Here is a 27,953-nt window from a genome sequence, read left to right as displayed (position 1 = left end):
AACATTGCAATACCGCCGGCCTTGCAGGTTCCTTGGGGAGCTATAACGTGCCTGCTGCAGAGGAGGAGCTGAGTGAACCGGCGTTTCCTCCCTCGTCTTTGGGAAGGTTCCACGTGGTCGGTCCTGCGGGGTGACTACTGTTTGCCCTGCTGCCGGGCCTCCCTACGGAGCTGGGTGCACGAGGTCCTGGGACACTAAGGTGAGGGGACAGTCCAGTGTCTGCCACAGGACTGGCAGCATGTGGGGTAGCTGTGAGAGTGGACAGTGCGGTGAGAGGCTGACCTGCTGCTCCCTCCTAATTACAGCCCCAGTTTGGGGTGTTTGCCGTCAGCACCCCCTTAGCACTTGCTAATCCCCCTTTTGAAATTAGAGGGCAAATTTCAGGCTCAGCTTTGGCAGGCAACAAGGTCACACTTGACATACCGTGTAGGTTGCTGGAAAGAACCGGGTTCTGGCCATTGATGACAGGCTTTCAGTTCCTGTGAGGCTGTAAAATTGTCATTTTTTGTGTATTTAAGCTTTTTGAAAAAGCAAAAACTGAAGTGAATAATAATGTTGATAAGGCCAAAGCATTAAGATGGTATATAAATGAAGTTTGCACACCACTGCTTTCAGCTTTTGTTCTCACTGGCTTCCACTTTGAAATTGGGGATGTGCCTTAATGGAAAAATAGGGAGGTCTCAAGATTAATCACAGTTAAGACTGCGGACGTCTTTTAAGAGGTGGAACCTGGTACAGTTAAAAACAAAAAACGTGCCTGGCTGGAAGTAAGGAAGCGTGAGTTTCAGCCCCAACTCAGCCACCTTCCCAGGGTTCCTTTAGAAACTGCCTTTCTGAGTCTTAGTTTGTTCCTCCTTGAGATGGTGGCACCGGATCGTCACCAAACTCCCTTTCCCGGGCTTCCATGATTCTATATCCCTGAAGGAAGTGATTGGTTTTTTTCCTAATAAAACAGTGATACTCAGATATTACAAAGTACCCGTGCAGAACTGAAGTATAAACTATAGAACTAGAAGGTGGTTTCTTTAGAGCGTGAGCTGCTGACAACGGGCCACGTATCAAATGTGGAATAGCCACTGCACAGTCTGGCGGGAAACAGGTGATCTGAACTGGGGCATGATGCTGACATGCTTTTGTGTGCACTGTCCAGTTGTAGCCCTAGTCCTGGATAAATGAGGTGATCCCTTTGAAGATGCCAGGGCAAAATGTTTCTCTTGAAAGGGATCTTGAGAGAAGAATCTGTTATCTCCTGAAAAAGTATTTAGGATCCTTGGGTATGAAGGGGAGTAGTGAAGATGTAAAACTTCTAGAAACTTCAACACCATGGAAAAAAAGAACGTTGAGAAGGAGAAGTGTATGCAGTTTTTAAATTTTAGATATCTAAAAGACTATTTCTATTATTGACTTTGCAGGTAAAATTACTCTTTTACATATTCAATCATTCATTCAGTCAGTGTTTGCTCATTGTGTACACTTAGCAGTAGGGTAAACAAAATGCAGCCCCCATTCTCTGGGCACTTCCTTACGGTCTGGGATGCGTCAGACAGAAAACCACGTGAGTGGAGGAGACTCTGTAGGTGAGTGCCCGAGGGAGGTAAGCGGCTGCTCCTCCGCCTGGGATGCCCACCGAGGCGGGCCAGGGTGAAGGCTGAGCCCGCGGCTTCTGGAGCAGACAGGCGCGGTCCCAGTCCTGCTGCCTGAGCTCTGGTCCCCCTGACCCTGCAGTTCTCACCATAGGGCAGCGCCCCACCCGAGGACACCAGCAGGACTGCCGGAGCCTGGCATGTCATCACTACGCTGTCATTGCTGGCTATTGTGACACAGAAGTGAGCAACTCTGACAAAACATTCTGGGATAAAACCTTTTGCCTCCTTTGAAAGGGATGGGATGCTCGAAAGCTGTCGTAGAGCAATCTCCCATTGCTGCCTGTTTCCCCTCTGGCCTCTGGCTTCTCTGGGAGGGGGAAGGGAAGCCCCTGGGTCCCTTGAAACCGCACTTCTGGGCATCTGACTTTCCCCAGAATGGAGAGCAGAGGCTGGATACAAACAGCCTTGGTTGTTCATTCATTCATTCAGCAAACCTTTAGTGAGTGCTGGGTGCTGTAGATACAGCAATGAACTGGCCACCATCTATGGGGGGACCCCCTCCGTGGATGCACTGCCACAGATGCCAGGTGTGGTTTTCAGGGGGATGGATGGCAGGGGTCAGAGTAAGTAGACCTAGGTGGAAGCCTAGGGCAGGACCCACCCTGACGCACAGGGAGGGAGGAGGTGGTGTTTGGGAGAACAAGAGTAGGGGCACACAGCGGGGCGGTGGGCCACGTGCCCAGAGTGGTCATCAGGTCAGTGGGTTCGTCTGCAGACCATCGGTGCTGTTATTCCAGGCATTCTCGGCTTTTTTCTCTGGGATGGTTTTGTATTTAAGAGGAATGTCCAATTATTTATTTTGCGGAAAAGAGCAAATGGTTATCTCCAGGGCAGCTTTCTCATAAAGATCACTGGCCTCATTGTGGTCGTCTGGCCTCTCACAGAGGGGACAGGGTTGACAGCAGAAGCAGCCCTTGGGCCGCATCCCCTGGACGTCACGAGGAGGAACAGAAGCCCTGAAGTGAAGGTGGTTTCTTTGGCATCCTTTCTGAACGGTGCCCTTCCCAGCCCTTCTTTATTTTTCTGGTCTTACTTTATTTTGTCTTTATTTTTAAATCTGTTGTCTTAGGTCTTTTGACTAGTCACATATGTCCACAGCCCTCAATGTAAACCATGCAAAAGGGACTGTGGTAAGCAGGATGCGCCTGGCCCGCCCCCAGGGGACCGCTTCCACTGCTACTTTTCACAAACAAGCATGTGCACGCATGCAGTGCTCCGCATGCGCTGTCACACCCCCGACTCTCTGCGTCCTCTCGGCAGTCTCATCCATGTTAGCATTTACCTGGCAGTGCTTTCCTCTCTAGCTGCCTCTGGTGTTCCACTGTACGGACGTGCCATACGTCTATTTAACTAATTCCTTGCTGACCTACACTTCATCGTTTCTGATCTTTTATTATGACTGATAATGCTGCAGAGAGTTCCCCAGCTGCCTGTTCCATCACAGGCGCTGCCATGTCCTGCCCCTGGGAGACTCAGTGTCCACGTGGACAGTCTTGACAACGCTACTGCTCTTTCCGTGGCCTCCTTTCCCACTTGGACTTTGCCCCCATGTCCCCCATCCCCCCTCCAGCTTTCTTTGTTCTTGGATCCACTGGAGCATGCCCTGATGCCCTCACCTCCTCCCCACGGTCTTAGAGAATCACTCCCCTCAACCCGGCCCCTCCCTCTCCCTCATACTCCCCTGGCAGATCCCATCCACACTAAACCCAGCTCTCTCCCTGCTGTAGGCCTGCCCCCAGGGCCGCCTCCTGTCCTCTCCTTGCTCACCTCCAAGGGCAGCCCTTGGCTGACCCGCTTCCTCTCACCCCCTCGCCCACCAGGAGACATCTCTCCTGCATCTTCTCTTCCCTCTCTACTGGACCAGTCCCAGCCTCACACAGACATGCTGGCACATCCTCCATCTTAAAACAAAATGAACGGGGCCAGCCCCATGGCCGAGTGGTTGGGTTCACGCACTCTGCTTCGCCGGCCCAGGGTTTCGCCGGTTCGAATCCTTGGCGCGGACATGGCACCGCTTGTCAAGCCATGCTGAGGTGGTGTCCCACATGCCACAACTAGAAGGACCCACAACTAAAAATACACAACTATTTACCCAGGGGTCTTTAGGGAGAAAAGGAAAAATAAAATCTTTTAAAAAAAAAAAAAGCAATGAACAAGCATACCATCCCCCTCCTTCTCCCAGGCTTTGCTGAGCTCACCCTACTCGGGCTTTCATGTCTGTCGCTGCACCCCACAGCTCCCGTCAGGGCCACCGGGGACCTTCAAATCACCAGACCTCGTGTCAGGTCTTCAGCTGTCATCTCGCACATCTGCAGGTGTGGGTAGCCTTTGATGGAGTGAAGGCCCCCCCAAAGTTCCTTTCCCTTGGCTTTCAGGACCCCGCCTCTCCTGACCCACCTGTCTCCCTGACCCCTGCCTGGGTTCCCTCCCCCTGCTGCCGCCTCCTTCAGCCTGCCAGGGCTGTCTAATGGGCAGCTTACACTGAACATGCCTGAGACGCAGCTCCTGAGGTCCATCCCCCACCCCCACCCCGAACAGCTCCTTCCTCCATATTTGCCAGCTCAAGAAAAGGGAGTCCCCTCTGAGTGCCCAGGCCAGAAGCCTAGGAGTCATTCTTGACTCCCCTTGCTCTTCCTCATCCCAGTCCTGTCGGCTCTGCCTTCGGAATCTGCCCAGACTCCAACTTCCCCTCAGCGCCTCTGCTGCTGCCACCTGGGCCCAGTCACCCCTTTCTGCGGGGCAGCCCTTTAACATGCAGGGGTCCCTTTAACACCTGAAGTCAGATCATCCCACTCCTTCGGAGCAAACCACAGTCCAGGAGCAAACCACAGTCCACGGCCCGAGGTCTACACCCCTGTTCCCTCTCAGCCCTGCCACCAGCCTCCTCGCTGTCCCCGACCCTGCCCTGGTCCTTCTGCCCGGGCTCTGCCCCCAGATTCCTCCCAGTTCCCTCTGGCCCAGTGCCTCCCCTCCCTGCACTGCTTTGCCCCACGTAGCACATAGCGTGACATCAAGTGCCAGAGGACAACATGGGGTTGCTCGATGCTGTACTCCCTGCACCCAGGACAGGCCAAGCGTGTCGTCGGTCCTCAGTGACTACCTGTGGGGTCACTGAGTTCCCTTTTGGGAGTGGGAGTGCTGGGGTGTAAGGTATGGTCCCACGGCTCTCAAGCACTTGCTCTGAGTGAATTTCATCACTCACACTTGAGTTCCCCGCTCCCACACGGTCACCTGTGCGTGTGTGCTGACCCTCATCTTTGCTGGGGGGAGAAGCCGGAGCTCCTTGGAGCTCTAACTTGCTTTGATGAGTATTGTTGGAATCATTTCCTATTACAAAGGGCTAATTTCCTCTTTATAGAAACTACTCCAAAAGTAAGAAAACAGCCATCCAGTTGACAAAAATGGGTAAAAATATAAATAGACAGTTCACAGAAAAGGAAGCCAAATGCTTTTAAACATGAAGAATGTGGTTCTGAGTGCTGAGGGACTTACGAATTTTTCTTTTTCATACTAAAGTCCATGTTTTCTTCTGGTGTTTTTCTGGTTTCATGTTTTTACTTAAATCTTTGCTAGAAATTGGAATCTGTTTTGGTGGAAGTTATAAAGTACGTGTCTACCTTTATTTTTATTCCCAGAAGGTTGCCCGGTTGTCTCAATACGAGTCTGTTTGTATACAGCACTCTGTTTGTCGGTGTCAATGCCATATTTTTAAGGATCAGAAAGAGAGAAAGTGTTCACGTGTTGCTTTCACTCAGCCAGCAGACATTAAATGTCCTCTGTCGAGCACAGAACCAGCTGTTGCCGTTGCCACCAGTGACTCAGACATCAAGCCACTCGTGTGCAGCGGGGGGATGAGGTGGTAGCCGACTGCGCGTGATGTGCAGAGGGTGGCGAGGGGCCAGAGAGGACGAAGAGATTCCTCTGCTGGCGGGCGTGGGGAGAGCGCTCTAAGGAAGAGTTAGCGTTGAGCTGGGCCTTCCCACAGCCCATCTGCGTTCCCCAGGCTCGGCAGAACATTCTGAGCAAAGGGAACAGAGGCCTGAACAATGTGCTTTTTCTTTAGACAGTGGTCTCTAATTGGCCAGAGTACGACCTGCAAAGCGAGAGGTGGGTGGGAGCCTGTTGTGAAGGGCCTCGAGTGCTCTGCCGGGGACTGGATCCCCTGGCCAGTGGATCTCAGGCGCGGTGGTGGGTCAGAAGGACCTGGGAGCCCGGCCTGGGTGCCTGCATTTAGAAAGGCGTCCCAGGGCACCTGGATGCTTAGCTGAGGTGGAGGTGCCGCTCTCAGCCACAGGGAGTAGACGGAAGTGCTGCCTGGGGGAGGGTCGGGCGTCCACTCTTCCCGGACCCATCGATCCAGGTCCAAAGGCCCAATGTCTCCCGAGCATGGGTATGGAGACAAAATTGACCTGAGGTCGTGGGACTACCTCAGCTTTTCCCCAATGAAGCCGAATTCCCAAGGTCATCTCTGAGCCAGTTCAGTTGACCTGACTGGTTGTTCGTATGTCAGATGTCTTCAAGTTTCCCTAATTTTTCTTTTTCTTGCCTCAGGTTTATTTTTTTGCCTCTTAAAGTGAGTTTCCTTGTTAGTGGCATGGGTTCCGCTGGAAGCATTGCCTTCTTCTGCGTGTCTTTTCTTCTCCTCAGTAGTCAGCATCGACAGTAGCGTGGAGCTGCAGGAGAGCCGTTTCTCAACTTCTTCATCGCCGTTTCCTGAACCTGGAGTGTGGAGGCCAAGGGCCCTGTCAGCTGTAAGACAAGATGAAGACCGTGCTCATGGTTGCAGAAAAGCCGTCCTTGGCCCAGTCCATTGCCAAAATCCTCTCTCGAGGTAGGGAAGACCAACCCTGGCGTTCTCTATGGCTTTGATCTGTAAGCATGGTTGTTTCCACTTTACACAGTTTCTTTCTTTTGCTGAAGCGTGACTCCAGCCTGCTGGAGTAGATTCGGTTCAGGACCGCAGGTGCTACTGAAGCACCTCGGTGTTAATTGCCGTGGGTGCATTTACTGCCACACCCAGCGTGAGCCTGGCCTGGGGCTCCCAAAAGGTGCAGGCAGAGTTCACAGCATAGCACCAGCTGGCGCCGACGGCCACTGTCAGAACACTGTCTGATCAGGGTAGTTGGTCACAAGCAGCAGAAACCAGCCCTGGTAACTTACTCAGAGAGGGAATTCACTGGAAGGAAAAAGACACAGCCGGGATCCCACCCCAGTCTAAGTCTGAGGAGGCCACGGCATCATCACCACAGGGCCCCCACCACTGCCCTGGAGCCCTGATGGCTGCAGCTGCAGCCCACGCACCCTGTGTCCCTCGAGAGCAGCCGGAGACACTGGGGGGCTGGGAAAGGGAATGTCTGCCCGACCCCGACTCTGTCCACTGCGGTGGTTGGTGGGGTGCTGCTTCCCCTACCGTCTCTGACTTCCTTCCAGACAGGGAGGGTGTTTGGGTGCTGGGTAGCCAGAAATGGCAGACATCTGTCTTGACCTCTAAAAGGGAGAGAAGAACTGAGCTGTGGTGCCCAGTCCCCAGAGGCTGCGAAAGTTCGGCTGAGGGGCTGCCAGTCAAGTGTGACAAGACACCATGGGACTCAGTAATTAGGAGATCCTTGGGGACCTCTGAGGAAAGTTTGAAAGAAGTGAGGCCAAAATACAGAGAATAGCCCAGGGGTGTTCAGAGGGGGCGCCCGTGGCCCCCAGCCCACCCCTTATGCTGGGTTGGTTGACTGCTGGTGTTTTCCCCAAGAACCATTAGATCTCGCGGCACTAAACTACCTGCAGTGCCTGAGGAGTATTACCACTTAGCACTCTGGGGAAGGGGACTCTGGCCCTCCAAGAGGCAGTGTCTTGACCTGGGGCCTCTGCAGCGACTGCAGCTCACTGGAGCAGCCATCACCATGGTTCTCCTCCCCAGGGAGCATGTCCTCACACAAAGGGCTGAACGGAACATGCTCAGTGCACGAGTACACCGGGACCTTCGCTGGCCAGGCAGTCCGCTTCAAGATGACGTCCGTCTGTGGTCATGTGATGACCCTGGATTTCCTGGGTGAGCCCCCAGTCCCCCTGCCCACCCTCCATTCCGCTGAGGGAAGCCCAGCACGGTGCTGCCCAGGGTCCAGTTGGAGAGAAGCTTGTCCAGAACCCATGAGTCATGGGACCAGCAGATTGTGGAGAGTGGACTCAGGGTCCCTGGGTGAAGTGCCCAGAATGCAGGCTCTGGTCTCAGTGCCCATGGGTGCCCATCCCAGCAGCACCCCTTAGTCATTCCTGCCCTGTGCACCTGCCTGTGCAGACGGGAGGTGGTGGTGCCCATCTGAGGGGCCTGGCCCGTGCAGGCGTTCAGAGAGGGCTCTCTCCTGCTGAGTGGGCCTGCTGTCCACAGTCACTCGGTGGTTGCCATCGTCATCCTCATGTTGTAATTGTTATCTATCACTTTGGAAGGGCCAGCTTAGTGACCCAGCAGGGCTACGTGCAGGGCCTTGTGGTTGAGGAGAGTCCAACCTGTCCTCTGACCACAGCTCATGGGCTGGGATGGCACTGGGACTGGGCCCCCATGAGTTTCTGCTCCTCGTGTGTAAACTGGGTCTTAAGACAGTGCCATCCACTTCCCAGGATTGTTTAGGGACTCAGTGTGACGGTGAAGGTAGAGTGCTTAGTGCAGGGCCAGGCACACAGCAAAGCCTCAGTGGTTCTTGCTGCTCAGTGATGACAGTGACATTGATTCATTTTTGTGGCCAAGCATTAGGACCTAGAGCTTTACTACCAGCCAGCAGGTAGGGTGCCAGTATTTGAGCTTGGCAGGCTGAAAGAAACGGGGCCTAAAAGAAAGCCAGAGGGCTGAGCATTCAGGTGCCGAGCCCCAAGGAGGGAATTAGGTAGATGTGGCTGACATGAGACCGAAAGAGATTGGTTCTCCATGGAGATCAGCTGAGCTGAGTGCCCATCTCATGTGCCAGGTTAAGTGCCGAGGGCAGGTGGGTTACAGAAATACAGTCTGGAGGAGAAGATGAAGGCGCAAGGGGCATGGTTGGGGGTTCTTGCAAAGTGAGCCAGCCCAGGGGCCGTGCTTCCAGCCAGGGAACATCCCGGAAGCGAGGCTGGAGCAGCAGCCCTGCCCAGAGTTTGTGTGGCTGCCATGGGTGACTGAGGTGGAAGGCCAGGCTCTGCCTCTGACTGTCAGTGTTGCCCTGGGAACATTGTGCTCCAAGCATCCCTCTCCCCGTTGGTGAGACAGACCGTCACCATCCTCACCGGGTTACGACGCTCTAGGAGGCCAAGCGCCTGTGAGCCATGAAGTCCAATTCAAATGCCATTGTGCTCATGGTTTGTAGGAAAGTACAACAAGTGGGACAAGGTGGACCCGGCAGAGCTGTTCAGCCAAGCCCCAACAGAGAAGAAGGAAGCTAACCCCAAGCTGAACATGGTGAAGTTCCTGCAGGTGCTTGGGGTGGCCCACGAGGGGTAAGGGAGGGTGCAGACTGCCAGGGAGGTCCTCCCCTGGCTTCCCTTGCCTGCAGCCCTCTCTGTGGGCGCCCCCTGCTGGCCCACGAGGCACCTCTCAGGCCCACTCCCCCTTACAGCACAGTCCACCAACCTGGGCACCCGGGTCCCTCAGCCTTGGAGAGCAGGAATTCCGCGTTTAAAATTGTTTGGTGGTGGTTGTTTTTCTAATTTTGAAACACATACATACACATTATAGAAAACTGGAAAATATAAGTAAGTAGAAAGAAGAAAAAATTATTGATAATCACACTGCCCAAGACACCCGCTGTTAACATTTAGGGTTATTTCATTTCAGCCCTTTTTCTATGCGGTTTCTAAGGTTGAGATCATCTTGCATTTATAACTTTGTTGGTCCAAGAAACAACAGTTCTGAACTAAATTCTTTCTGAGTGGCTAAGCCAGCCAAACCGCAGCTGACTCCACCAGCCTGTGCCCCGGCCTGGGCACCAGGCCTCCTAAACAGGCTGGGAGTCGGGCTCTGCTCCATTGCCGGCGGGAGCGCATGGGTGCGCACAGTGGGGCGGGACCATGGCAGGGGCAAGTCACCACATGCTCTATGGCAGGTGGAGGGCAGAGGCTGCGACTACATCGTGCTGTGGCTGGACTGCGACAAGGAAGGGGAGAACATCTGCTTCGAGGTGAGGGTGGGGCCCGCTGAGGCCTCACACCCAGCCCTCCTGCCCACCCTGAACTGCCGCACAGTCACACCATTCCTGGGGCAGAAGTGGGGAATCAACTACATTGGCTTAGAAATGCCTCTGTGCTCCTTTATCTTGGAAATACTGTGGACTTTAAAATGCATGGACTCTGCTAAGGGTGGTGGAGTGCTACTTCACTTGCTGGAGGCACATCGGACAAGTGAACTTAGAAAGGGCAGAGTTTTCTAGGTGAATGCAGGTTTCCGATTGGGGCTGTCTGGAGGAGAAGCCCACTTGGAGCCTTGCAGGGACCTCCCGTCAGTGCCGGCTGATGCCCGGCAGGGTTCTGTGCTCCTTTCCGTGCCTCATCCTTCTCACCTCCCACCTTCCCACATCTTCTTCCTAGGATGCCCTCCCTCCTCTGCCGCCCCCCAGGGAGCCCTCCCTCGGGGAAGCAGGTGGCAGCTCCCATGCCTGCCTCGTGCTGGTCATGACTGCAGGCGTCCCCTGGTGCCCCTCAGGCTGTGACTCCATACTAGTCACCCTCCTGCCTCTGCATCCCCAGCTTTCACCCGGGGCCTGGCAGGAAGTACTTCCAGTGCAACTTGGGTGCAACTCAGAGCACCCTCTGCAAAATCGATCATGCTCCATCACTTCCCAGACACCCCCTCCGGTCCCCTCTCCTGCAGGGCTGCCCCTCCCCCGGGGCCCTCTCGGTGGGGGGGGGTAGAGAATGGTGGCAGCTCATGGGGCTTTCTCCCTTCAGAAACGAAGCCACTTCCCTGTAAAGAAGCTGCATGGCCAGGCTGCAGCGTGACTCCCCTCCCACTGCACTGCCTTCTTAGTCTCGACTCCAGGACCCTGCTGTGCTTCAGCCCTGAGCCACCCATGCCCCCACAATGGGGGTCGCCGTGGCCTTCCCACTCCTGCCCACTGCCTTTTCCTCTTCATTCCTTTCTCCTTCCCTGTCTTTTCTCTAGTCTCGTAAAAGTTCCACCCAGCACTCCCTCTTCTAGAAGGAGGGGAAATGGGTCCAGTGGGGCAGATCTGGTGACTCCGAGTTCCCTTGCATACTTGGCAATAGCATTTCCTGGCTTCGTGGGGATGGAAGAGATAAGAAGAGAGTGGCAGCTTACAGGGCAATAGTAAGAAGCGGGGATGTTTGAACAGGACTGTAGACAGAAGGAAAGGAAGCCATGTGGCAGGAGTATTCTAGAGAGATTGAGGCTTCTGGAAAGGGAGACAGAGGAGGGTCAAGCAGGAGTGGAGAGGGGTCACACACACCTGGAGAGGAGCCAGGCCTCACACGTGAGGTGTGGAGTGGGAGGCAGAGACCTCGGGGTGGGTTACAGCCGGCCGCCTTCCCCAGGTCCTGGATGCCGTGCTGCCTGTTATGAATCAGGCCCACGGGGGCGAGAAGACAGTGTTCCGGGCCAGATTCAGCTCCATCACGGACACGGACATCTGCAACGCCATGGCCCGCCTGGGTGAGCCCGACCACAATGAGGCCCTCTCAGTGGACGCCCGACAGGAGCTGGACCTGCGCATTGGCTGCGCCTTCACCAGGTGCTGGCCGCCCTCCCTTGGCCAGAGCCCCTGCCTTGGCTGATCCCATCCGCAGCCCCGGCCCTGATCAGCACCAGACAATTGTCAGTATTTTAAAAACCCTGAAGAAAACTGTCTATTTAGCTGAAATAGACCATACAGGCCACTGCTTGATAAGTAGAGTGTGGTGGTCCATACTGAGTGGGTCTTGAGGGGATGGAGGAGGGCAGAGAATATAATAGAAGGGATTCCCCCCCCAGGATGGTTGGAACCTCTGCTCTTCTCTCCCACTCTGTCATCAGCACACACTCATTCCTCCTCTCCACCCACATGCACCCTCCCCAGCCCCCCATGCTGAGTACGTCCTCTTACCCCGTCTTCTGAGCAGGGAGCGCCCACCTTGGGCCTCCTGCTTGCACCCACCAGCTAGCCCTGGGGTGGACTCACGGGCGGTTGATGGTGTCTTGAGTGAATGCATGACCAAAATATCTTTCTCTCCCCCACCTCTCCTTATAGGTTTCAGACTAAATATTTCCAGGGGAAATATGGCAACCTAGATAGCTCCCTCATCTCGTTTGGGCCATGTCAAACCCCGACCCTGGGATTCTGCGTGGAGAGACATGACAAGATCCAGTCCTTCAAACCAGAGACCTACTGGGTGCTGCAGGCCAAGGTCTGCTGTCCCTTCTCTGTTCACGCAGGGTCTTTCCAGGTTTGGGGTGTGGATTCTGAGAGTCTTCCATCATCATCATCGTCATCATCATCATCATCATCGTCATCATCATCATCATCATGACTGTTGCCATCCCAAGGCCGAGGGCACAAATGTGGGCAGCTGTCCCAGAGGAAGGAGGCCAGACAGTTGTCTGTGGGATGCCCAGGGAGGGGACCCCCACCTTCATGGAGGTGGCAGGATAAGGCTAGGCCTGGAAGTGTTGAATTTGGAGAAATGGGAATGAACTCAGCTTTGGCAGTGCCCCTTGGGGGCCATCAGCTGTGGCGATCAGGTCCAAGGACTGGACTCAGGGCCACAGGCCACTGACTTTCAAACTTTTTAAAAGTCTTAGAACCCCTTCTCTAAATAAAGCCTCCATGAAAGCTTCTCATAAGATTTAGAACATAAGACAGCTGCTCCTGTCAACGCCAGGCTGGGGCCCCTGGGTGGGGCCATACCTAGTGCTGGCCAGGCCTTAGGGGGTGGGCAGAGGTGGCGTGGGAAATGGAGGCTCTGAGGCTCCTTAAGGACACATCAGCCTCGGTTTGGGGCTACCCCCATGAGACCGTCTGCCTGATCCCAGGGGGTAGGCAGGGTCAGAGCAGCCTTCCCTCTGGGGATGCTGGGTCTGCTGGCGTAACTGCACACCCGACCAGGTGCAGCTGTGAGACTGCAGAGCTGGGCGTTTTGCTTCATCTGCCTCGCGTCTCTTCCCTAGCAGTGGGCGCACCTGGATCCTTTCTCTCCGGGCACTCCTTTATCCTTCCTCCTGCAGGTTAACACCGATAAAGACAGATCTCTCCTTTTGGACTGGGACCGCGTGCGAGTGTTCGACCGGGAGATTGCACAGATGTTTTTAAACATGACAAAGCTGGAGAAGGAAGCCCAGGTGGGCCTGCTCCACCCCATCTGTCACATTTGTCAGGGGTAGGGGTAGGAAGCCTCTGGCTGGGGGAATAGCTCATGACCTTGGCTTGTGGTCTTTCTCCCTCTTCCTGAAGTGCAGACATCGTGTGGAAAGAATGGTTACTCACGCGTGTACTCCTCCTAAGATGTTTCTGCTCAAACCAAAGCAGCAGTGTGCTGTATGCCTGCTCTGCACCAGGCGCTGTCCCACACCCATGACCCGCCGGGCCCTTCCACTGGCCCTTTCCACATGACCCCCTGGGCATTCTCTCCTTTTGGCAAGACTCCCTGTCACTCAGATGTCCCTTTTCTGTGATCTCTAAAGCTAACAACTCTAGAGGGACCTATCTGCATGGCACCAAACCTGACCAAGGTCACACAGCTGGCACAGATGGGTCTGGGGTCTCAGTCAGCTTTCATGGCCTTTATAGTGCCGTTGGCCCTTAAGAAGAGGGTGATGCCACCTGGCAAGAGGCTGGCTGCACAGGGTGGGGGCAGGTCCGTGGCCATCACAGCAAATGCCCTACACCCATGACAGCTACCAGAATCATTGAGGTGCGGCCTGGCCTTCTTCAGCCGCCTTGTCCTTCTCCAGCCTTCCTTGGGTGCCCTCTTGCCCACCCATGCAGTTGACTCAGGCTTCCAGAACTCCTTCTAAAGCTGCTCCATGCTTTAATTCTCAGTCACATTCCTGCAGAGACACCATCACCACCATGTCCAGATCTCAGCCCACTGATCCCAGACTCCACTGCTGCACATACACAATATGGCCTCAATGCTAACCCTGACATCCGTCTGTCTGGAATTCCGAAGGCTCTGCCCTGGCCGAGGCTTCAGAGTTGAGATGTTTGGATTGTTTGTGCCACAGGCAAAGCAGAGTCATCTCTTCAACAGTTGGAAATGGTAGTGCTCCAGTGTTTTATTTAAACTGTATGGTGTTTACAGAAGTTTCAAAATAGTTACCAACATTTAAAAATTGTGAGATTTCACATAAAAGTCCTAATTTCCAGCTCCTCTTGACAAATTGGGAGATGTAGCAATGCTACCAGGCCCTGATGGCTGCACTCAGGCGCAGTGAGGGCAGGCGGCCCCCCCGAGACAGTCCTGCCCTTGCGGCCACCCCAGAGCCCGCCTGCCATCCCTGTGGCCTGGCTGACGCTGGCCTCTATGGATTTTGAATTTACAGCCCCTTCCCCTGACTCTTCCCCATTCCTCCAGGTTTTCTCTTTTCCTAGAAAATTCTCCAGAAAAGAATTTTCTTTCTTTTTCCTTTCCTGGGCCTGAATAAATTTTCATTCAAGTCTTGACTATCGTGAAGAGTGAATTTGAGAAAGAGAGAGACCCAAATGAACAAAACGAGACCCTTTGCCCACACGTCCTGATTCTGTTATGGCGTCTGCTCCCCCCACCAACCCCCAAATCACTGATTCTCTTCTGTCTTCTAGGTGGAGGCCACAAGCAGGAAAGAAAAGGCCAAGCAGAGGCCCCTGGCCCTGAACACCGTGGAGATGCTGCGTGTGGCCAGCTCTTCTCTGGGTGTGTATGGACAGTTGTCGGAAGCCGCCAAAAGACTCTCTTGGGGCAGGCACATGGCGACCCAGTTCAGCCCTGCCACAGCGCCTGGAGGGCAGTGCCGACACTCTCACCTGTGCCAGCACCACCCTCCCGGCTCACCTGTGCCATGCACCCCATCTCTGTGCTCACCTGTGCCATGCCCCCCTTCTCTGTGCTCACCTGTGCCAGCACCCCCCTCCCCGCTCACCTATGCCTTGTACCCCTTCTCTGTACTCACCTGTGCCAGCACCCCCTCTCTGCTCACCTGTGCCAGCACCCCCTCCCCACTCAGCTGTGCCAGCATCCCTTCTCTGTGCTCACCTGTGCCAGCACCCCCTCTCTGTGCTCACCTGTGCCAGCACCTCTCTCCCCACTCAGTTGTGCCAGCACCCCTTCTCTGTGCTCACCTGTGCCAGTACCCGCCTGCCCACTCACCTGTGCCAGTAGCCCCCCTCCCTGCTCACCTGTGCCATGCACCTGCTCTCTCTGTTCCCCTGTGCCAGCACCCCCACACCCCCACTCACCTGTGTCAGCACCCCTTCTCTGTGCTCACCTGTGCCAGCACCCACTTTGCTCTCCTGTGCTGCACACCCTCCCCATTGCTGTGTTGCCCAAGGCTTAAAGGTAATCTGAGCCTCATGTAGATTTCATTTCTCTTAAGTTCCAGAGTGGAAACAAGTAACAAACAGGAGAGAGGATTCCATTTCATAGGATTGTTGGTTAATACTTAACAGCTGCTTTGAGTTTATGTCTTGGGGGGGGGGGATGCAGGCCACTTTATCTTACTAAATGGCTGAGCAGCTGCAGCCAGGCCTGAACACATGGAAGGCTGTGGGGGCAAGGGCCACCTGCAAGGCAGCCTTCACATGTCCTTGGCTCAGTGAAGTCCCCTCAGAGGCATTAAACCGTGGAGTTCCAACTCCGGAGCCAAACTCTGGTCCACGTCCAGCTCAGCCACGTCCTTCCTCGTCCCAGAGCCTCAGTTTCCTCTTGAGAAAACAGGGTGACCATGGTACCCATCTCTCTGGGTTGTCATAGGGATTAAATGATTGAAGCAGCACGTCCTAACGAAGGCAGTGGTAATGATTGCCACCACCTGAGCGGACGTCCTGACAGCATCTCAGAGCAGCTCCCCTGGTAGAGAAACCAGGCATGGGGGGTGCACTCGAGGCCCGTCCCATCTGCTGGGGACAGCTGTGACAGTGTGACATAGCCTCTCTAAGCCTGGTTTCCACAGTAGCAAGAAGGGGTTGGGCTGGAAAGTTGGCGGTCTCTGACAGCTGTCGGCCTCCAGGTGCTGGTGGCCTCTTTGCAGCCTTGGGAAACTGTGGGCAGTGTCCTCTCAGAGCAGCACCTCCAGGGATCCTTGGAGTGACATTGAGTGACAGCTATCTGTCAGTGCTGACAGCAGCCTGTGTTGGTCAGGGAGGAGCAGGAGGACGAGCCCTCCCTCAGTGGTCCTGGAGTGCTGTGAGGACAGAAACCCAAGGGACTCAGAATACTGGGCATCTGCTCATTCTGCTGTCATAGCAGGACATCAGCAGCCCCTGAGGTGTGGTTATGGCTCCAGGCCAGAGTGTGACAGACAAGAGCTCTGAAGGCCAAATTTAATCAATGTGGCTACCAGTATCATGAGGGTGACCCTGTGGAGCATCCCTGTCCTGGGTCCACCCTTACAGGGTGAGGACCTCAGCCTTGGATAAGGCTGTGTGGACACAGGCACCTGGCCAGCAGCCCTCCTCTGAGCCATGCCTGCTCAGAGCCACCTCACCTCCCAGGAGGCCCTGTCCGCCTTTAGGGGAGCCTGAGGGCCCAGGCCCGATGGCAGGCGCCTGGCTGTCCCTGGTGTTCCAGGCCAGCTGAATGTCCTGTCCCTCACAGGCATGGGGCCGCAGCATGCCATGCAGACCGCCGAGCGGCTCTACACTCAAGGCTACATCAGCTACCCACGGACTGAGACCACCCACTACCCCGAGAACTTTGACCTGAAGGGCCCTTTGCGGCAGCAGGCCAACCACCCAGCCTGGGCCGACACGGTGAGCAGAGCCAGGCCCTGCCCCCAGCTCAGGACTTGGGCCAAATCCAGGACTGGCGGCGGCTCCCTCTGGGCGGGAGGGCAGCCGTGCACAGACTCACACTCTGCTCCTTCTCCCTCAGGTGAAGCGGTTGTTAGCAGAAGGTATCAACCGCCCACGGAAAGGCCATGATGCTGGTGACCATCCCCCCATCACCCCCATGAGGTCTGCCACAGAGGCCGAATTAGGTACCGGGTGCTCCGCCAACACTCGCACACTCACACACTTCAAGCTGCTAGGGAGGGAAGGGCAAGAAGCTCCAGCGCTGTGGCACCTTTGGACGGTGTCAGCCCCCACTGGCAATGTGGAGGCTCCCTCCTGCCCCACCTGCCTGGCTGTGGTGAAGGAAGTCCCCTGCAAGTTGTGCTCTGTCACCATGGGATGGGACAGGAGCGAGGTGGTGGTGGCAGGTGTGTGATGGTGTGTCTGAGTGCAGGGCGCAGGCAGCTGCTCTCAAGAAGCCCTGGAGTAGAGAAGGCCAGGCAGGAGGCAGGAAGGTGAGGTGAGTGGGCAGGTGGCCACGATGGAATGGGATGAGACTGAGACAGTGTCGGGCTCAACCACAGGGTGCCCCGCACTTCCCACCTGACCGAGGCGGTGCTGGTGGCCCGTGTGCCAGGAGAAAGCAGAGGGGAGAAGCAAGCGGTGGAGACAGGTGCCACTTGTGCACAGCCCCAGTTTGAAGTGATGGTGGCATGTCACTAGTTGGGGCCAGGCCAGGCACCTGAAGAGCAGTCCCACCTGGAAGCAGGAGCAGGAGGTGGGAGCCGTGGCTGCAAAGGAGCCACAGGCACGAGAGACTCTCCCTCCCTTCCTGTGTGTTTCCTCCTGTCTTGGGCTTTGGAGCAGGCCAGCCTTGGCATCCTGTGGCCCTGCTGCTTGAGCCAGAGCCCTGGCCGGTGACCAGCTTCCGTCCCTGCTGCAGGGAGTGAGGCGTGGCGGCTCTACGAGTACATCACCAGACACTTCATCGCCACAGTTAGCTATGACTGCAAGTACCTCCAGAGCAGCATCTCCTTCAGGATCGGGCCTGAGCACTTCTGCTGCACAGGGAAGACCGTCATCTCACCAGGTAAAACCGCAGGTCCCAGCTCTGCTCCTCTGCATCTCCACAGACAGACGGAACCTTCTCCGTCAGACCTGGGGATGGGATGCCCAGGGTCTAGACGGTGCCCTGTCTCCCCAGGCTTCACGGAGATCATGCCCTGGCAGAGCGTGCCCCTGGAGGAGAGCCTTCCCACCTGCCAGAGGGGCGACACCTTCGCTGTGAGCGAGGTGAAGATGCTGGAGAAGCAGACAAGCCCACCTGACTACCTGACGGAGGCCGAGCTCATCACACTCATGGAGAAGCATGGCATTGGTGTGTGCACCCGCCCACCGCCCGCCTGGGGCCCTGGCCTGAGGGTTCCCAGCCCAGGACTGGGGCCTGGGAGGCAGTGCTTCCAGAGTTGCCCGGTGACTCTTCCATACCCAGCACCTAGTGACTGAGCCCAGGGTGTGGCCAGCTGAGCCGGGCAGGGCGGCAGAGGGCAGCCCCTTGCCAAAGCTCCACGTCAGGACCTGGCCTTGCCTGTAAAAGCCAAGATGCCCCAGCCTGTGCACTGACTAACACCCACAGGGCTGAGTGTTGGCCCAGGATTCATCTAAAGGAAAACACAAAAGTCAGATCAGACTCCTCCTGAGTCTACACAGCCAGCCTGGGTCTGTCCTGGAATCAGATGACGCAGAAACCAAACTCTCTGGGGCGCCGCCCTCACTGTGAGGGGCACAGAGATGCCCACCACAGGCCACAGAGCTCCTGCATGGCAACCAAAATGTTTCCGAGTGGGAATGGGAGGCCCAGGGCAGTTTGCCAGCTCAGAAGTGTAGTCGCTGATGCACGCTCATCACAGGCATGGTGGTCTTGCCCCGTGCCCCAGCCTAGGCCTGTGACTTGTGTCCTCACACCCTTGGGCCGTCCTCGCTGCTGGAGCCTTCTCCGTAGGCAATGCTCACTCCAATGGGCACTGCCTACTCCCTGATCCGCTGCCCCACTGACCAGGCCCCTCCTGGTTGACAGGCTCTGGAGGGCCATGGGACAATCCGGGCTGCTGTACCTGGGCCCTGCTCCATCACTAACAGGCCTTCTGGTGACTGCCAGGGAGCATCTCACCTGAGTCTGCAGTCCTGGTGACAGTGGTGGCCTCAGCAGGAGAGCTGGGCCTGCTTCTTCCAAGGCCCTGGGTGCCTGATACATCCTGCCTTGGTGGTCCTCAGTCTGCTAGGGGGTGCAGGCACTGCTCCCCCAGAGTCCTCTGCTCCTTCTCGTTGATGGCACATCTGTGGCTTCTGGTATCCATAGACTAGACAGCAGCCCAGACCCCATGACCAAAACAAATTCGTGACAGTGAAGAGGGCTCTTGGGACTTTCTGAAATAGATGGGTCCAGGGCAGCCCTGTCAACTGTGGCCCCCTAGGCTGCATAAAAAGGGCCTGATGAGAACCACCCCCCAAGCTGTGGTGAGAGTGCAGCAGGGAGCATGCTGCAGAGCCTCCTGAGCCCGGCGGCCCCAGGTAGCAGCAGGTGCATCCCCGCTCAGAGCCCCCACATGAGCTTCAGATCCCAACCCCAGCCTCATCCTGCGAGCCTGGGGCCTCGGCGGGCTCCTTAGCTTCTGAGCACCAGCTCAGGAGCCTCCTCCTGAGCAGTGCTGGCAGCATCTGGCAGTGCCAGGTGACCTTGAAGTCCCTAGGGGAGGAATGTCCTGGAACTGGGAGCCTGCCCTGGAGACTGATCAACAGGGACCCAGAAGCCAGAAAGTGGGCAAAACTGGGCAGGTTCCAGAAGGGACAATTTGGCAGTGAGTGGGTAAGCTCCTCCATGTTCAGGCAGCTGGGCCCTGGCTCCAGATGGGGGCAGGGGCTGCAGGATCCAGGCAGGAGAGGCCAAGGAGGTCACATTTACCTGATGTGATGGGCAAGCAGAACGAGCTCTGTGACCTTACAGTGTTCCATAACCTTTCTGAAACTGTTCACTTCAGTACAGCGGGAATAAGCACCTGGCACTGGGAGGGCCACCCTCGGGTTCACAAGACAGTGCATGAAAAGCACGTGGTATGGTGCCCAGTACGGTGCTGGTGGGAGGCAGCAGGGGAGGGGCTGAGAGCCAGGCCCCATGATGGGTGGGGCTGAGGGGAGCCCACAGTCCAACGGGGAGTGTCAGGGCAGGCTGAGGAACAGCAGGGCCTTGCTGTGCATTTCAGGGACAGATGCCAGCATCCCTGTGCACATCAACAACATCTGCCAGCGCAATTACGTCGTCGTGGAGAGCGGGCGCCGGCTCAAGCCCACCAACCTGGGTATCGTCCTGGTGCACGGCTACTACAAGATCGGTGAGGCCGCCTGGCCAGCCTTGCTGGCTTCTCCCTGCGCTGTGGCTCTGCCTCTGTCAGCTCGGAGCCTACCCCTACAGGTCATGGCTATGCAGCGAGCCGCAGCTCCCACCACAAGGTGCTGCACCGGCCACCCCTGGACCTGTCCCGGCAGGGGCTCAGTGTGGCTGCTGGATGAATGGACAAGGGCGGAGGATCCAAAAGGGGAGGCGAGGGGCTCTTCCTCGCAGACTAGCTCCCAGCCAGGCCTGGGGTCCTCACTGAGGTGCTGTTTGCTCTGTCCTTGAGGGATTCTGAGGAGCCTGTGGGAGATGGCGGAGCAAAGACCTGGCCTGAGGACTGCCAGGAGCACATCTGTGAGGCAGTTCCAGAGGCAGGATGTCCCTCCACTCCCCACAGGATTTTCTGGGTGGGCGATCAGGAAAGGCCTGGGGGCATGGGAACCAGCCTGGTGCCTTCCGACTCCAGCAGGAGCTGGGGGCAGGGGCCGACCATGGCCCCTCAGGTGCGAGTGCTCACAGCAGTGTCACTCAACCCACAGACGCAGAGCTGGTGCTCCCCACCATCCGGAGCGCAGTGGAGAAGCAGTTGAACCTGATCGCCCAGGGCAAGGCCGACTACCGCCAGGTCCTGGGCCACACCCTGGACGTCTTCAAGAGGAAGTTCCACTACTTCGTGGACTCCATCGCCGGTAAGGTCTACCCCTGAACCAGAGGACCCTGGGTCAGGGCCGCCTGGCCCACAGCTGGACTCCGGGCTCTAGGCCTCCGTGTGGAGGATGGGGTGATGAGGGCTCATCCCTGGGCCAGTGTTGGGATTGAACAGCAGGTGTAGTAACACCACATGCAGGGCACACGCTCGTCTGACAAATTGGTCTGCAGCTCTGCCATTTCCATTACTGCCATAGAAACCCCACCACCCTCGAGGCCGGGGACGTACACTACAGATCCTCGACTGCATGTGGTGGCCTTCCCTCCAGCTCGCCCAGTTACACCATCCACTTACCAGAGAGGCGGGCTGCCGGGGCCGGGAGGATATGACTCTCGCCTGCACTGCTCGCTTTCAGGCATGGATGAGTTGATGGAGGTGTCTTTTTCACCCCTGGCGGCCACAGGCAAGCCGCTCTCCCGCTGCGGGAAGTGCCACCGGTTCATGAAGTACATCCAGGTAGGTGAGGGGATAAAGGGCTGTGACCGCCCCTTCTGGCCTGCAGTGCCCTGTGCACAGATGTGGGCAAGTCTTGTCATCTGTAGGCCTCCACTTTATCTTCAATCATATAGGAATAACATTCTTTGTCCTATTGTCACATAAGAATGATTGGGAGGCCTAAAGCAGCCTTGCCAACAAACACCCACTGTTTCCCCATGACCCCAGGAACATATAAGCTTTTAGGCACTTAAACACACATTGTCCGTTTTTCCCTCACAACACATCACTTGCTATCATGAGTGTTAATATATAGGTACAGGGAAGTTAGAACTGCCTTTCTTCATACCTGGAGCGAGTGTCCTCAGACTCATGGCCAGGGATCCCTGCCTGAGGGGCCCTTACCTGGCAATGTATTACAGATTATGTATTACAGGGTACATATTACAGAACCTGTTTTATGTACCACCTATTATGTATTCGGTATCATGTTATGTATCACACATTAGGTGTTACGTTACGCATCCTGTATTACATATGTATGTATTCTGTGTTATATACATATGTATTACATATTATGTATTAGTATCATGCGTTATGTATTACACAGTGTTTATTGTGTTATACATTATGTATTACATAATTATGTATTATGTGAACATAATGTATTACATTATGTATATAATGCATTAGGTATTATATAACCCATTATGTATTACATAACATGTACATTATGTATTATGTATCATGTGTTACATATTCTGTATTACGTATTATATATCATGTGCTACATATTACACATTACATACATGTTCTGTGTGATGAGACTGAAGCGGGCGGGAGAGCTGGGTGGCCTCAGCAACCCCATGCCTCCCGCCTGGCATTGCTGCAGGCCAAGCCAAGCCGCCTGCATTGCTCCCACTGCGACGAGACCTACACCCTCCCCCAGAACGGCACCATCAAACTCTATAAGGAGCTCCGGTGCCCGCTGGACGACTTTGAGCTGGTCCTATGGTCATCGGGCTCCCGGGGCAAGAGCTACCCTCTGTGTCCCTATTGCTCCAACCACCCGCCCTTCCGAGACATGAAGAAAGGTGAGCGCTGCATCCCCGGGCCTCGGCCATTCCCTCCCTCCCGGGCTGCCCCCATCTCCCCATACCTGTGGTCTCTGTTCAGCGTCAGCCCCTGCCTTGCACCATGCTGGACTCTGAGGGGATCGCTCCCCCAGCCCTTCCTATGCTCACTGGCACCGGGATGGGAGACCCCGGGGAGTACGTGGCACTGCTCAGGCATCAGCCAGCTTGTCTGCTGCTCTCCATCCAAGTCCTAACTGGATAGGCGACTACAGTTGGGATCTGGGCAGTGTGCATGCTGTGCCCCCTCCTGGGCTGGGGTGAGTGAAAAAGGATGCGGCAGGTGAGGGGGTCCCACCTGGAGAGGGGCATGCCCTCGGGCAGCGTCCACTGGGGTTCTCTGTCCTCGTGCTTTTACTGGAGAAAGGAGAGCACGTATCCAGGTGGACCCAAGAGCTCCAAGCCGGGAGTCTGAAGGGGGCTCAGGACCCAGCAAACTCACCCTCTGCTGGGCTGTCTCCTGTACACCCCGCACAAGACAGACAAGAAAAGGGTGCAGCAAGAGTGAGGCACCCACCCACGTTCACCAGAGGGCCGGGGAGCCCTCGGCGGGGGGTGGGTCTCAGTCTACCCTTCCTGACTCAAGCCTCACCTATGGGGCAGGCACAGTCTGCATCTGGGCTGCCGGGGGCAGTGAGGACCATCCCTGCCCTCCACAGCTTCCAGGGCAGCCGATGGCTCCAGGTGGCCCGGTGACATGAGGGCCAAGTGGAGCTGCCAGTAACAAGCTGTGGAAACAAAGTAAACGGTGGATAGAATCAGTGAGAGGCCACCAGGACGGCCTTCTGGAAATGACCTTAGCCCAGGAGGAGGGGTCCTCAAAGGTTCAGGAGGTTTTAGATAAGCAGAGAAGGGCCAGTGTGCCCAAGGCCAAGAGAAGCACTTTCTGCTGGGACGAGGGATCCTGGAGTGTGAGGCCCTGAGAGAAGGCCCAGGGCCAGGGCGGGGCTGCAGCCCGGGGTAGGCGTGCAGGTGTGCAGCATGGGCCGCCCTCTCCCCACCAGGCATGGGCTGCAACGAGTGCACGCACCCCACCTGCCAGCACTCGCTGAGCATGCTGGGCATTGGCCAGTGCGTGGAGTGTGAGAGTGGGGTGTTGGTGCTGGACCCCACCTCAGGCCCCAAGTGGAAGGTGGCCTGCAACAAGTGCAACGTGGTAGCACACTGCTTCGAGAACGCCCACCGCGTGCGGGTGTCCGCCGACACCTGCAGCGCCTGCGAGGCTGCCCTGCTCGACGTGGACTTCAACAAGGCCAAGTCCCCACTCCCAGGTGATGAGACGCAGCACACGGGCTGTGTTTTCTGCGACCCCATCTTCCAGGAGCTGGTGGAGCTGAAGCATGCAGCCTCCTGTCACCCCATGCACCGCGGTGGGCCAGGGAGGAGGCAGGGCCGAGGGCGGGCCCGGGGCCGGAGACCCACAGGGAAGCCCAGTGCCAGGCGGCCAAAGGACAAGATGTCAGCCCTGGCCGCCTACTTCGTATGACGGCCCGCCGACCCTTCCCCAGGCTCCAGATGGCTATCCTTGGGGCAACAGAAATCATTAAAACACATCTTCTCCAGAACAAGCAGCTTGAGACCTTTTGCTGGTGTCAGAGGGTTATGGTGTCCTGCCCACCCCGTCCCTGTGCCCCACCTCTCCTTCCACTCTGCACACACCTCCTAGATGCCTGCTCTGTCCACACCCTGGCGGTGCCTGCAGGGAGGCCCCCAAGTATGGAAACGGAGCACACCCAGTCCACGGCTTACGTCACATTCCAGTACATGGGAGACACAGCACAGCAGCTGTGTGCATGAGGAGGAGGTGGCCCTGGCGCCCATGAGGAACGAGGGCACCAACCGCCAGTCACCCCTGACAGATGTCAGGAGGGAGACCCAGTGGAGGAGGCGGGGCTGGGAGAAGTCCTCTCTGGACCTTGGCCTTCACTCCAGCCCACTGCTCGGGGTCAGACCCCATACTCCCCACTAAGTGGCTCTGAGCAGGTCTGTGTGTGGTGTGTGCATGTGACCCTGGCAGCTTCCTGGGACCTGTTCCTATTTCTGATCTGGAACGAGCCCTTATTGTCTCAGACAGAGGCAGGCCAGTAACTTATAGGAAGGAGCCGGGTGGGGGCCCATGGTGAGCCACAGGATAGCCACTGAAGCCATTTACATGCCAGGTTTAGAAAATACCCCATCAGCCACTGCCTTGTGTGCCACCTGCTGTCCTTTCCGTGTCCACGGTCTGGCCCCCAAGAAGGAGCACCTGCATTAGGCAATCACACGTCCATGACGCGCTGGAAAGCCCCACCCCCCGCCATGCCTGGGAGGCAGCAAGAGCTCAGTAAAACAGCTTTCCAAGCTTTGGGTGGAACACTTGTGCAAGAAGCAGATCAGAAATGTTTTGTACACATTTGCAAGGGATAGTAGACTCTTGGTAGTAGGTTCACAGTTCACACTAGAAGATAAAAGGCCCTGAGAAGAGCTTCTGTAAATAAACCTGTGCCTTCACCCAGCCTTCCATGCAGGTGCTGTACTCCCCGGGCTCCTTCCTGGAGTCCCAGCAAGCCAACCCTAGTGTTCCTGGGAATACGGTTTGGGAAACTACTCTAGAAGCTCAAAGAAAATGTGCAGTGAGATGGAGAGGTGTCACTTCAACAAGGCCCCTGAGGGTAGGCTCCCAGGATGGTGTCACAGGGCAGGGGCACTCAGAGGTTTGTGCGGCTTCCCCTCCCCACCTGCTCTGGTCGGATTGTGGGGCACTCACAGGCCACATCTGCTAGTGCATAGGGTCCCTGGCACATGACTGTGACTGCTCTGCCACCCATGTGGCCCATAGTGAGCAGACCCAGGGCCTTCTCTCCACAGGGCCCCCTTCTGCTGTAGAACCCCTCCAATGAGGCAGCAGGGGAGAGGGCTGGTTTAGGCTTAGAGGGGCAGGCTGCACCTGAGGCCTTAACCCTGCCCCCCCCATTCCTTCCTTCCCAGGATTCTGCACTGAGGTTCAGCCACAAGCAGGGCAGTCATAAAGGGTTCACCTATTTTTCTCTGCAGTTGTCCTTTGTGCAAGAGTCTGGACTCTGCACTCTGGGTCCCTTCACCTCATCCCATCCAGCACAACTGTTGTTTCTAACATGGCTGCAGGAGCAAAGAGGACAAGGAGATGAGGCCCGCCTTAGGCCAGAACTGCCACTTGTGCTCCTTGGGACTGTACCTTCTGTGCTTGGGGCCGGGGAGGTCAGTGGCTACAGGCCAGCCTGCTGTGAGGGGGGCACAGGGCAGAACCCCCGCAGACCGGGCCTTTGCACAGGGCAAAGCAGTGGGGCCTGGTTGTCCAGCTGAATTGGCTGAACAAAGACCGTTGCCCTGTCACCTGGAGACCCTGGCACATGCTGACACTGGATGCCCCAGTGTGTTTGTTCAGATGAGTGTAGCACCCCTTCCAGGCTACTAGACAGAAGACACCACAGACCTGTGGACAGGAACCTCCTCCCCCTCACCCACCATGGGGCAGGCCCTCGAAGACCTGAAGACACCAGCAGCCAAGGGGGATCCGAGGACCCCTTTTTAGAAGGCAGCACTGCTGTAGACAGGAAGCCAGGCAGAAGTCCCATTGCAAGTGCCCTGGAAAGTCAGGGGTGAGAGAGTTGCACTTCCCTCCCAAGGTCACAGCATCACTGATAGTTTGAAAGCCCAAGAGTAAAATATCCCATCTCTACGATTCCAGGATTGTGTGAAACCACCTGCAGACGCATGAGGTTGTTGTGGGGGGAGCAGAGGGCTCAGGGTGGGGTTCCAGAATAGGGGACGTTTGGGGACCGGGAGAGAGTTCAGTCAGAGGGGATAGAGGCAGTAGGAAAACCCAGGCAGAGTGCTTTGGGAGCCCTGTACTCTGCTCACCTCGCCAGGGGTGCAGCCTTGTGAGAGAAGCAGAGAAGCTGGAACTCAGTGGCTGGGTGGGGTGGGTGACATTGAAAGATTCCTTTCACAAGGGTGAAAGGCAAGAGCCAGGAGCCGAGGCGTGATGGAATGCAGACAGGGAGGGGTTGACAGAAGTCACGGGGCACGAGTAATCTCACAGGCATGTCCTTGGCCCAGCGCCTGTAGGGGCAAGCTCCTGGCTAAGCGGCAGTGCCTCGATTTGCCATCATCTCTAAGCTGCCGATCTCGAATGGAATCAGTGCTCCAAAGAGTCTAATGTGGGCCCCAGCTGAGGAGGTCTGCAGGTATGTCAGCGTTCATGGGCACCCCTCTTTACAGTGTGGGAGGTCCTGTCCCATGCACCACCACCTCACCTGCACTATGGTTCTCAAACTTCACCCCACAGTCATTCTGATTGCAGGTAGTCCTGGGCACACTTTGAGAAACACTGATACAGGGACTCACAACAGCCTCATGAGATAGGTTGGTTGCTATCGTCCCCATTTTTCTGGTAAGAAACTGAGGCTAAGGAACACTTCCAATGTCACATGTTATAAGAAGTAAGCTCAAGCCCTGTTCGAGGTCACCGCATGGACAGAGGGTGCCAGGATCTAGGAAGGCATGAGTAGGAGAGTGGGATGAGGCACCCCTCCCCCACTTTCTCTGCCCAGACACCCTGCCTTCCAGACCCACCCCCACCCCAGATGGTTTCCTTTCATATCAGCCAAACGCCAGTTCTCCAGCTTCCTGGCTCACCACAACCCTCCTGTTAGAGAACCATCCCAGAGACCTTCATTCCTGGGAAGAACACAGGCTGACGCGGGGACCTGAAGGTCAGGTGGGCAGGGCTGCAGCAGGACTTTTGAAGGCCCTTCCTCCATCAAATTTTTTTAAATTATACCTTACAACCGCATTGATATAAAATGAATATATTAATATTATATACGAAAACATTTTCTTTGACTTAAAAGTTCACTTATTTCTTCTGGCTTTAAAAGAAAACATCTTCGTGGGCCACTATGGTGGCAGAAAAATGGCCCCCCAAAGATGTCCACGTCCTCATTCCTGGAAACTGTGCGGATGTTAGATTGTGTGGTAAAGGGGACTCAGGGCTGCAGATGGAAGTAAGGTTGCTCATCATCTGACTTTAAAATAGGGAGATTATCCTGGACCATCTGAGGGGCCCAACGTCATCACAAGGGTCTTTAAAAATGGAACAGGGAATCAGAGGAGGGAACCGGAGAGATGGCAGCAGGAGGGGGACTTGTTGGAAAACGGAAGAGGCATCAGCCCGGAATGGGCAGTCTTTAGAAGCTGATGGGGCAAGAGAATCAGTCCTCCTGGAGCCCCAAGAAATGAACACATCCTGCTGACACCCTGCACTTCCTTTGGGACCTTGTGGACTTCTGTCCTCCAGAACTCTAAATAATAAATTTGTGTAAGTTTGTGGTAATTTGTCATAGCAGCGAGAGGAAACCAACACAACCCCTAATAATATGGTCAGCCCCAGGCCTTGTGCCTGCTTGCCTGATGGATGGCCGGCCCTGGGCAGTCTGGGTTTGCATCCCTGCTCTGCCACTTACCAGCTGTTGACTGCACAAGTTGCTTAATTTCTAGGCGCTGTGAGTTGGGATCGCTTTCCCGCATCTACTCACCCACCCAAGGCTTGAGAAGTGAAGCAACTCGCCAGTGAGCGGCTTGCCTGCAGAGCCGGGCATGTGGGCCGCGTGCCCACGGCGACCCTCCAGGTGGAGCGCATCGCTTCACCTGAAACGAAAGGGCCTCAGTCACAGGCCGGGAGACCGCCAGGGGGCAGCAGAGGCC

At 56.1% G+C, this 27,953-nt stretch overlaps 1 protein-coding gene and 1 long non-coding RNA gene across 16 annotated transcripts in view; one reads left to right on the top strand and one right to left on the bottom strand.

Annotated features, from left to right (window-relative positions):
• The window catches only part of TOP3B (DNA topoisomerase III beta), a 24,731-nt gene extending 934 nt beyond the window's left edge, over positions 1–23,797 (top strand). For 2 of the 14 annotated variants that reach the window (XM_070628367.1, XM_070628368.1), the window contains exons 2-19: positions 28–199; positions 6,294–6,477; positions 7,558–7,689; positions 8,975–9,081; positions 9,710–9,784; positions 11,154–11,350; positions 11,846–12,002; positions 12,820–12,933; positions 14,396–14,486; positions 16,386–16,540; positions 16,662–16,767; positions 17,505–17,651; positions 17,766–17,939; positions 19,822–19,950; positions 20,492–20,641; positions 21,017–21,117; positions 21,989–22,190; positions 23,234–23,797. In XM_070628367.1, the coding sequence (XP_070484468.1) occupies positions 6,408–6,477; positions 7,558–7,689; positions 8,975–9,081; positions 9,710–9,784; positions 11,154–11,350; positions 11,846–12,002; positions 12,820–12,933; positions 14,396–14,486; positions 16,386–16,540; positions 16,662–16,767; positions 17,505–17,651; positions 17,766–17,939; positions 19,822–19,950; positions 20,492–20,641; positions 21,017–21,117; positions 21,989–22,190; positions 23,234–23,715 (2,589 nt within the window). In that variant the 5' untranslated portion in view covers positions 28–199; positions 6,294–6,407 and the 3' untranslated portion in view covers positions 23,716–23,797. Of the gene's footprint in view, positions 1–27; positions 200–6,293; positions 6,478–7,557; positions 7,690–8,974; positions 9,105–9,709; positions 9,785–11,153; positions 11,351–11,845; positions 12,003–12,819; positions 12,934–14,395; positions 14,487–16,385; positions 16,541–16,661; positions 16,768–17,504; positions 17,652–17,765; positions 17,940–19,821; positions 19,951–20,491; positions 20,642–20,857; positions 21,118–21,988; positions 22,191–23,233 lie in introns of all 14 variants that reach the window. The other 12 variants (XM_070628362.1, XM_070628369.1, XM_070628364.1 and 9 more) reach the window with 12 other exon arrangements.
• On the bottom strand, positions 17,579–27,922 carry LOC139084660 (uncharacterized). 2 transcript variants are annotated; one of them, XR_011542214.1, is made up of 4 exons: positions 27,785–27,922; positions 20,956–21,167; positions 18,732–18,988; positions 17,579–17,719 (listed from the first exon to the last, which is right to left on the bottom strand). It is a non-coding gene; the product is annotated as an uncharacterized lncRNA (long non-coding RNA). The 2 variants fall into 2 exon arrangements; XR_011542213.1 differs by lacking the exon at positions 27,785–27,922 and having other exon boundaries at positions 20,956–21,247.
• Between the last annotated feature and the right edge of the window lie 31 nt (positions 27,923–27,953).

Source organism: Equus przewalskii, chromosome 7, assembly GCF_037783145.1.
Source record: "Equus przewalskii isolate Varuska chromosome 7, EquPr2, whole genome shotgun sequence".
In the NCBI taxonomy this organism is placed as follows: Eukaryota; Metazoa; Chordata; class Mammalia; order Perissodactyla; family Equidae; genus Equus; species Equus przewalskii.
Note: the sequence above shows the minus strand (reverse complement) of the source record. Positions and strands in the feature narration are given on the sequence as shown.